General features: G+C 41.4%; 1 protein-coding gene across 1 annotated transcript; it reads right to left on the minus strand.

Moving 5' to 3' along the window:
• Positions 1-864: 864 nt before the first annotated feature.
• On the minus strand, positions 865-4,032 carry LOC104580475 (secreted frizzled-related protein 2). Its single transcript, XM_010227986.2, has 4 exons — positions 3,746-4,032; positions 3,043-3,212; positions 2,249-2,341; positions 865-1,218 (listed from the first exon to the last, which is right to left on the minus strand). Exons 1-4 carry the CDS (start codon positions 4,030-4,032, stop codon positions 908-910), a joined length of 861 nt encoding a protein of 286 aa, XP_010226288.2. The 3' UTR covers positions 865-907.
• Positions 4,033-9,789: the final 5,757 nt, after the last annotated feature.

Below are 9,789 nucleotides of genomic sequence, written 5' to 3' on the forward strand. Positions count from 1 at the left end.
AAAGGTGCTATAGTACTGAAAGAGTTTCTAGGTTATGTGTTGTCAGTTACTTGGTTTTGTGATTCTTACCCATCTTTATTTAAGTAAACTAAAATTTGGTCAAGTTCTGTCCATCTTCTTTAGTTCTCTGGTAGCAGCTCAGAATGTTGCAGGGCAGCTGGGGATGTTATGTGGCCACCGTAATGTTTTGCATTTCTTGAATTGTTATCATTCCCTTAGCCCCCTGCAGTCTTCTCAGACAGTAACATTCCTGAATTGACTTGTTAAATGTGTCTAATGCTTTATTTCAGCTAAGAAAATGAAAATGGACAATTCTTTAGAGGAGGCTGATGAGACTCCAGCTGAACTGTATAAGGTCAGGAGGGTCACTTGTGAGGAAAAATATTCAAAAAATGCATTTAGCCTGTGTTCCCATGTTACCTCTGAGGTAGTGTCAACACTGTCACTACAAAATGACACCAAATAACTAAATCTTTCTGTGGTTAGGGTCAAGCGTGGTGTATACACAGTTATTTATTCCTGTTTATTCTGATTCCTGCAGAAGTGGCCAGCAGAGGGCCACCTCCTTTTACAATATTCTAGTGGGAGAACATGAAGAGAATGAAGCAAACACTAAGGAAAAATGTAGGTGACTCCCAGAAAAGGGCAGGATGGACGGTTCAGGAAACTGCATTAAAAGTACATGAAATAAAAAACATTTTTATGTGGTTGAGCAAGTTCAAACTTGATATGAACAAATATCAGGCCTGAGAAAACAGGCCTGTTTACATGGAGTTTGAGTTTAGCTTATAATACATTTTCTAAAGAAAAGAAGACTTTACATTCCACTTATAGTACATTTCTATTTACAAGATTGGTTAGAAATGAGAAGTGTAATCATCTTTTTTACAGATAATAAGATAAATATTTACAAGCATTTATGGTATCTCCACTTCTGAGTGGCCGAAGTCAGCTGGGAGTCCCTCTTCTGCCAACGATAAATGTGATTTACTAAAACGACACCGTCTTCAATATTCCCCACAAGGAGATACACCATAGGACGATGGGGCTGAGTCATCCTCTCTGTGCAGTTTTCATTGATAAGCAGCCACTGTTGTATCATATTCTGCGTTTCATAAGGCAGAACTGAACCCTGGATGATGAACTCCACTTGGCATTCAATGTTAAAATCTTGGTGACCAAGTACTGTTCTCTTTTTGGAGAGCTTTACTTTCACTGCTAAGGAAAAACAAACAAACAAAAAAGAAAACATGTAAATCACTCCATTTATTCAAATATATTAAGAAACACTACCAGCTGAAGTAGGAAAATTCCTTAAAAATACTACTGTAATTTATGATGGCAGAGTAGGGTGACATCTTCTCCAGCAGCAATATACACTTTGAAACATTTAAAATAAAAGCTATGGTTTTTTTTTTTTTTTTTAAACTGAATCATGTAACTGGGAAAGCATAATGTTTTCATAAAGGAGGCTAATATATTGTTATCATCATGGTGTATGTTAGAATTTGTGAATAATTAGATCTAACCTTAATAATTAGATTCTAACCTTATTAATTAGGTATTTTAAGGATTATTCTAACATCACAAGGCAGCCCAAGCAATTCTACTGCCACTTTGTTGATATGATGAACTGGTAAATCTTGCTAATACCAATTTTTCTAGCTATTACCTTTTCATTGCAGGCATCTACCTCTCCCACTTAACTCTACCAACACTTAATGCATCCCTAGGAGTCTCTGTTGACTTCAAAGGGCTTTGCAGGAAGTTTCTAGGGCACTGCCTGTCACTCCACTAAGACAACATGAGCTAAGAATTGCTTTTTACTGTTATAATTTGTGGAGTCTTCTTTTGAGTAAGCTGTTTGTCACTAAAAAAAAAAACTCATGCTCACAAGTAACAAGGACCCTTACTCATTGGTTTCCTTTGGATTTAACAATGAAGAAGACAGACCTGCTTTTGCCACATGTATTTTCATTTTACAATAGCCAACTAGAAAAGAATAAAAAGGCTACTTGGTTGTGAAATAAATGGTAAACCTTTCATGCAAAATAAATCCTCCTTATGTTTTGTTTAGAAAGAACATAGTCTAAAAAGTAATCTTAGGTTGTTTAAGTCAGCAACCAAACTCTCAGGATTTAGACTTTGAAATCCCAGCAGAAACTGCCACTTATTTTAATCCTGATTTTAAAGCATTTTAGAAGAGCTATTTGTTTCTCTAATAGCAGTTATATTAGCAAGAACTTACCAAAGTTATTGTCACAGAAAACTTCAAGAACTCTTTTGTGCGTAAAGAATTCCTCCACTGCTGGGCAGCTCTGGCACGCAGGCTTTGGTAGCACTGATAAGAAGTATCAAAGTCTCATTATTACCTTCCAGAATCTTTTTTAAATTAATTTATGGCTGTAAAAGTTGGGAGTTTATCCACAGGCAACACAAAGCAAATACGCAACTATGAAAATGTCAATGTCTACAGCTTCCCTGCAAGCATGGCTAGTGAAGAATTTAATTTCATTTTCCATGCCTGCTCAGTCCTTGTTAGAAGTCAGTGATCAGCATTGTGTTATTTTTCATAGAGCTGTGGTGGGTGGGGAGCGGGGTGAGTGAACAATTCTGTTCGTGATCCTGGGTACAGCTAGACTGGGATTGTGAATGTATGAATTTGGATGTGCCAGCTGATTTCTATGCTTTACTACAGAAGTTAATAAGCCTGAGCACATCTGAGGATTTGAGCACTAAGCCCACAGTGTCTCAGGCTTCCCTAAAGAAAATCTGATAATAACTCCCCTCAGCTGTTCTGAGCAGATCTAAGACCTATATTCATATAGGTCTTACATATAAACTTATATAAGCGTATATAAGTTTATCACATCCCACAGTGATAAGGGCCATTGAAAAAGGTTATAAATAGACTACCAAATAAATCCAGTGTGCTCCAGGGGACCAAATACACGACTCTGTACAAAATCAGGCTGCCCGGGAAGCAGAGCCCGTGTCTGTGCCGGACCCCGTGCACCGCGTCCCCTCGCCGCTGCCACCCACCTTTGTGCGGGCGCCCGTGCTCCTTGGCGAGGGCCGCCAGGCACATGTCGTCGCCGGCGGGGAAGCGGTCGCAGTCGAGGCTGCGGGGCCAGGGGTGCCCGTGGCAGGCCAGCACCGGGGCGCAGCGCTCCCGCACCGCGGCGCACATGCTCCTGCAGGGCTGGATGAACCTGCGGCGAGGGAGACGCGGCGTGAGCAGCGCCGCTCGCGCAGGGCGGCGGCGACCGTCCCAACAGCTCCCGCACCGCTAGCCGCTCTTCTCCAGGTACAACACAGCTCTACACATAGCAGCTCTGTGTATTTTACCTAAGTGGTCTGTGCATGGACTGGACTGTGCTTATAAGTCGCAGTTTTAAAAACTTTTTTATTGCTATCCAATAAAAGATTTGGCAGAAGTATAACTTTATTCACAATAGATGTTAAATTCAGTGGCATTTAGGTTTAATCCTAAAGTGAAAACAAGAATAACGTTCTGACTGCAACAAAATAAAATACAGCATTCTTTGGCAACAGCATTCTTTTTAGAACATGTTTGCAGTACATTTTTCTCCAGTGAGCAGGAAAGAAAGTTAATAAAATTATTTCAGATAAGCAATGGGAGTGGAGGTCCACTTTAGATAAACACACGCTTGATTTGATCCCTCCTCTGGATCAAACCCAGCCTTCCAGAGGCTGGATTTTTGTGCTGCGCTGTGGTACTTACGTGTCTAGACAGATGGGAGCAAAGAGAGAGCACAGGAAGGTCCTCACGTGAGGGTGGCAGTCGGTGTGTGCCAGGCGCTGCCAGGCAGTTGACTTCAGGATCACCTCCTCCATGCTCGTGTGGCCCATCAGGTTGGGAAGCCTCATCTCGGTGTACCCAATCTTTTGGCACATGGCCATCTCCTTAGGTATGGCCACACATTTGGTGGATAATCCAATGTCAAAGCCCGTTGCCATTCCTAGGAAACCGCTCAGAGCCAGAGCAAGTATCTTTGCTGCCCAAAACATCTTCTGGTGGCTCCGAGGCTGCAGGATAGGAGATGTCAGAAGCCCCAAAGCATCAGACACACTGAAAGCCCTGGGGCTTATATACCCCAAGAGCTTAGTGAAGCATTGGTTATCAACTGCTCACGAATCACTTGAGACAAGACCTGGGGTTATTGCCTGCTCCCGATTGTTGTGATAACCAGGGAGGTGGGGACGCCAGCACAGACGTGTGTCCCTTAAAGCCGCAGGTTCCACGGAGGGTTTCCCCGGCCTGGCGCTGCCGCTTGCTGCAGCTGTGGGGCATATTAAATTCTGACACCTGGAAGGCTTGCTGTGCGCTCGCTAAATCAAATTAAGAGATCCCCTGGAAAAAGGGCCGGGCAGACAAGCTGTCTCCTAGGGCTGCCGGGGCTGCTTTGTTTTCAGATACTGCTGACTGGGCAGAAAAAACAGCCCAGATCGACTTATCACGTGAAAATGTTTTCCTTGTGCTAATTGCTTGTGTCTCTTTCACTAGTTTACATTTTAGGAGAGACACTTTCCTTATTTAGTCTAATTCTATAAAAACAAACAAACAAACCAGTTTAGCGCTATTAAGATAGCATTTTGTCTGGAAATTTAGATCCCTACCATGACATGTTCAACGTTCCAGCTTCTCTTAATTTCAAGAGGCACCCTAAAATAAAGAATTGTTTTATCGATTAGGGTATCTGACTATCAGCTGGCTACAAAAATTCCACTTTTCATTTGTGATGGTGGTGGATCAAATCTTTTCTGACAGAAAAATATTGTAGGACTGCTGTAACTGTTGATACTCACTTGAAATGAAAAGCTGGTTAAGCCTGTCAAGTATTGTTATTATTTCAGTTGAAAATAGATCCCCTTACAAATGCTCAAATAATTCACTATTTCACATATTTTGTTATGGAATTATAATTACATTAAAATTTGGGAAAACAAATACCAGGTATGTACTTTTTCAACTTGTAGCATACAAGCCAGTATTATTCTGTCACATAATAAATTAAAAAAAAAAAAACAGAATTACTGACACAGTCTGGTATTACTATTCTTAGTGTAGTGCTGAAAAACAGCTGGCTGTAGAGCTGAGGTTAAGGAATCAGTTCAGGTCAGAGAGAATCTGAGTAATATGCAACTTGCCTATCACGAATAGAAAGGGTTCATCATGAAACAGATAAAGGGACAGAAGATTTTAAAAACAGATTTGATGAAAGCACTTTTTCCAACTAGATGTGAGTGTTCCTTTCTATTTTCATTTCTTATTATGTATTTATTAGCACATATTTTTAGATATCAACAATATAAAAGTGCATTGACTGATATTAAATCTACTGTAAAATATATGGCTTGATTGCTAGACTAAAATAAGAATGTTCATAATAGTATATTGCAGCTACTAGATACTGATGCTTCATTACAACACATTTTTCAGAAACAATAGATTTTTATGCTCATAACTAGATACAGTCCACATAGACAATTTGATGCATGTCACCTATATGGCCATACCTAAATATTAGATTCTTAATCCCAGCATCAGTGAAACCCAGGAGAACAATGACAACCCCCCACTAATTTCTCCTTACCTGTTTCCTTTATCTTAAGCTACTGGAAAAATTACAGTTTCTGTTTAAATATACCTAGAGTTCTAGGAACTAAAGACATGTTTAAAAAGGGAAATGCTCGCTTTTTCTTTTCATGTTTTGTTTCTGGCTCTGCGTTTTTTCCTATTAATGTGGTTTCTTGGTATCTCTTACCTCACTTCAAAGCAGAGGAACCCAATACCTAGCCAAGCTTCTCTGGCTCAATTAACCACCTCATGGTAGTGGCCTTTTGCCAGGTGCTTCAGGTATTCCATAAAAAAGTTAGGGAGCCTTGTTCAGACCCTGTGAAAGGGGTAGGACCCAGTTAGACCCAGTCCTGCTCTTGCTCTGTCCATATGGGTATCACTGGGAGCCACAACTTCACGTGGCTGTTCCTAGCATCATTTTGCAACAAAAGTCTGGCAGGAAGTTATCTTGAGCTGAGCGAGGAAGCCAGGCTGATGCTCCAGAACAGCTGCAGAGCCTCTTTCAACTGGTGTTTCGTAGGATCTGGCTCTCAAGCGTGCGCCGAGCTCAGCCGCGAGTCCAGCTCCTATGCATGCGCGTAGGAATTTTTCTATCTTTAATTGGCAGTGGAAGCAGGAATTCCCCCAGCACAGAAGTCTAGGGATATTTTGTGCCTCGGCTCTCCCCTCCATGAGCTATTGGGGCTCTTGGCAGGCAATGTAACAGGAGAGAGACTTGCCTCATGCACAGCTCTCACAGACTCGAATGCCTTACAGACACCTTGACCCCTCCTTTGTGGTACTGTTCTCACTTGGTCGTTATCTAAACTTAGTGGCAAGATCTCTGGGGAAGGACCCCTTTCCACCACACGTGTGGCATGGCACCATATACTCATTTCTGAGTGGTGTAGGACACATTAATAACAAGGTATTTGGTCTCAATTATTTAGCCCGCCTGTGTCGCGGGCCTGTGCCCAGCCTGGCGATGGCCCTCACACCAGCTCCCAGGCGCAGAATTAGAGATCTGCTGTGGAGAGCCCCCCAGAACCATTTGTAGACATAATGAGGAGTGGGGAGACCAAAATGATCTCCCAAGAGCTAACGCCTCCCCTAACGAGCTTTGTCCTTGCCACGACTTTCTTAGAAGTAAATGATGTATCTCCGAGTCACGGCTTCTTACTGGGGCTTCTTGGGGGTAAATCATTTATGAACCACCACACACAGAGCTTTTAACCATGGATATGTCTCAAGGGAAGTTGACCAAGTTCCTTGCTTTTGGCCAGCTGACTTTCAGTGGGTCATAGTTTTATAATTCTATAGAAAATAATGCTTCTTTGTGCAAGGGCACTGGTATATTTGGAGGCTGACAGCTTGGCCAAGCCAAGAACCGTCGGGCTTCAAGGGCAGAAACTCCCCAGTTTCGTAAGTGGGTGCAGACTGCCAGAGGAATCACACAGCAGCTGCCCTTCTACACTGCTTCTGTTCCTCCTCATTTTACTGTTTCTTCGTTGTTTAAACTGAAGTCAACAAGACCTCATGTATTTGTCATGAATTATGAAGCATGATGATTCTAAAGTTCCTTGACATGGTTGAAAAATTATCGCTGGCTCTGAGAACAAACAAGCAGAAAAACAAACTAATGTATCTGCTGGCTATTTATCATTGGATTTGTTTTAAGTAATGTTGTTAACATTATCCGTAATTCCAGTCAGTCCCTTTTGTTAGCTGTCTTCTGTCAGAAAAGAGGATGATTTGGGGGAACTTCTGGTTTTGGTCTTTTTTGACAGAATCAATCCAATCTTTTTGGATTCAAGATGTTAGCTGAGTTAGATTGCTTAGCCTGCACTAATTTCAGCATCATCATTTACTAAGGAATTTATCAATTTGACACTTCTTTCCTCTACATTGAAAAGTCGCTTTTAAGTATGGGAAAGACTCCGGCTACGCTTCTCCGTTGACTTAATTATTTTGATATTCTTCATGAGAGGATGTCACCCTGACACTCAGTTTGACAGCAAGCCATTATCATTTATCATTTTTAGCTAGAGTCCTGTAGAGCTGTTATTAAAAAGGCACATTAAATTGCTATTGCTTGGAAAGTGATTCAGGTGAGTCATATGTCGACTCCTTGGAAAACCATGAGCTACGGAACCCAGTGCAGCTGTACCATGCTTTCATTTTCTTTCTTTCTGCTTTTTTCTTTTGCAAACATTCAGAAATGTTATGCAATTATACGTGCAGCTTGCTTTTAGGCACACATTAAGCTATGATTTGCTGTTTCCCTTTAGCTATATATTTTAATTCCAATTATGTAAGAGCTGAAAGGGCTGCCGTAATTCTGACAGCGGTGATTTCTATGCACAGGTTTCCTGAATAAAGACTGTCTAGCATAGACTTCCCGAATAAGACTGTCTAGCATAAAAAAATATATTGTTGAGCAAACTATGAAAAGAATTGCAGATGTCCAGGCAAAATGTAAGACCTGAAGTTTAGAGAAGCTTTGGTCTCCAAGTCTGGCTTCCAGCTAATTCCTTTGAAACTCTGGAAGAAAGCCGTGTGGTTGTTCCATTAGCCACGGGCTGTATTTATTGTTCCTGGATATGAGGACCGGTCACCTGCTGATGGACCCTGATAACATGAATAGTTGTTGGAGACTCCCTCCCTGCCCACCTCTGTTTTGCTTCCTTTGACTGTTACCAGGGAGACAGACAGAGATTAACCAGGAGCCACTCATCAGACCTTATAAGAAATGGGACTGAAATGTTCTTCAAAGAAAGTGGGCGTTTGAGGGCACACCAGCAGGCCTTGGGATATTTAGTTTTAAACTGAACATTTGTTGCAATATTCAGCTCCAGACGCTTTTATTGAAAGCGTAATTGCAGAAATGCCAGACTCTTAGACAAGGATCAAAACTTGTAACTATACATTGAGAGTCCTAAAAGGGCCTTCGGACAGGCAGTTGTCACTGTGGTGACAGCTTGGCTGGATCAACACACTTACTCTGTGGGGCGTCGATTATATTTTTTTCCATTATTTTATTAAAATCCAATTAGGCCATGTATGGTGTCTGTAAAACAACATGGAAAAGTCAAGATGGTTTCTCTTAATTTTCTCATCGCAAGGGTGATGCATTTTGCATTACATCATTAAAAAAACAGCAGTACAATTTTTCTCTTTAAAATCCATGTAAATCTTTAATGCAAATAGTTAAAGGCTCACTGTCCTGGCATGCTAAGATTTGTCCTTCTTACTGTTAATTGATTAATTGAGAGGAAGTTTTGCTTAACAGTGAAAGTTTAGGCTTTGGGTGACCCAAATTTAGTTTCGTACTCTGCCACAGCCTTTCTGTATAAGCTTTAAGGCTTTACTCCTCCCCATAGAGAATGAGGATAACAGCACTGCTTTATTTGAGGGGGATGGAGGAAGTTAAGGGCATTAGAATATGAACTGTTCAGATACTACAGAAGCAGGGAGGAGGCACCTACACATCTTCCAGCAACACTCCCTAGAGGCACAAGTGTGCTGAGTACTACACAAAACCTGGAGGAAGCGCACGCATTTCCTCGGCAGCACAGATAAGTCAGAGATGGAAAGATTAAACGACTTGTTAATCAGCTGAAGCAAAAGCAGGACCCAGCTCGTAGCTTTGTTATTCGAATGCAGGGCCATATTCATTGACCCATTCGGCTCCAGGTCTCGGCTCCAGCAATATTTTGCTGTCACAGCTTACTGGGACAAGTTGCGTAGAGAGATTTTTAGCCTATGAACTCAGATGCCGGGCTGACCTAGAGCCCAGCAGCACATTCTCCAAACTGTACCCTGGCAAAGGCACTGCAGCATAAGATCTTCTGATAAAGACAGCATTGGCTAAAGGCTGTGTTTGCTTTCAGTGCCATTTGCTTTCAAGATAACAGGAAGCAGAAGAGAAACACTGGGAAGATTGTCATCAAGAAAGTGGCATTTTTGATATTCAGTCATAAGCAGTGTGGCAGACGCAATGTTTTTCTTATTTTTGCTACAGTCTTATGATCTTAAAAACAAATAGAAGATTATGGCTGTCAGGCAGAAGCCAAATATGTTGTCTGAATTTAGGTTTTTACACTATTGATCATGTACTACATAAACACCTTTACATGAATTCAGTAGTAATAATCACTCTTTGCTTTTCATGAGATATATATATATAGTTGTTATTGGATTGCTGCTTT

This window comes from Tinamus guttatus, unplaced genomic scaffold (genome assembly GCF_059628265.1).
Source record: "Tinamus guttatus ecotype Peru unplaced genomic scaffold, ASM5962826v1 Tinamus_guttatus_pri_ptg000138l, whole genome shotgun sequence".
NCBI classification, from domain to species: Eukaryota; Metazoa; Chordata; class Aves; order Tinamiformes; family Tinamidae; genus Tinamus; species Tinamus guttatus.

Bases quoted from the DNA above. Each gene is read 5' to 3' on its own strand.
- LOC104580475 (XM_010227986.2), bottom strand. From the start codon at position 4,032: ATGTTTTGGGCAGCAAAGATACTTGCTCTGGCTCTGAGCGGTTTCCTA. The intron at 3,213-3,745 runs GTAAGTACCACA...CCCTCGCCGCAG, and splicing joins GCTCCCATCTGTCTAGACAC to GTTCATCCAGCCCTGCAGGA. The intron at 2,342-3,042 runs GTGGGTGGCAGC...ACTTCTTATCAG, and splicing joins GCACGGGCGCCCGCACAAAG to TGCTACCAAAGCCTGCGTGC.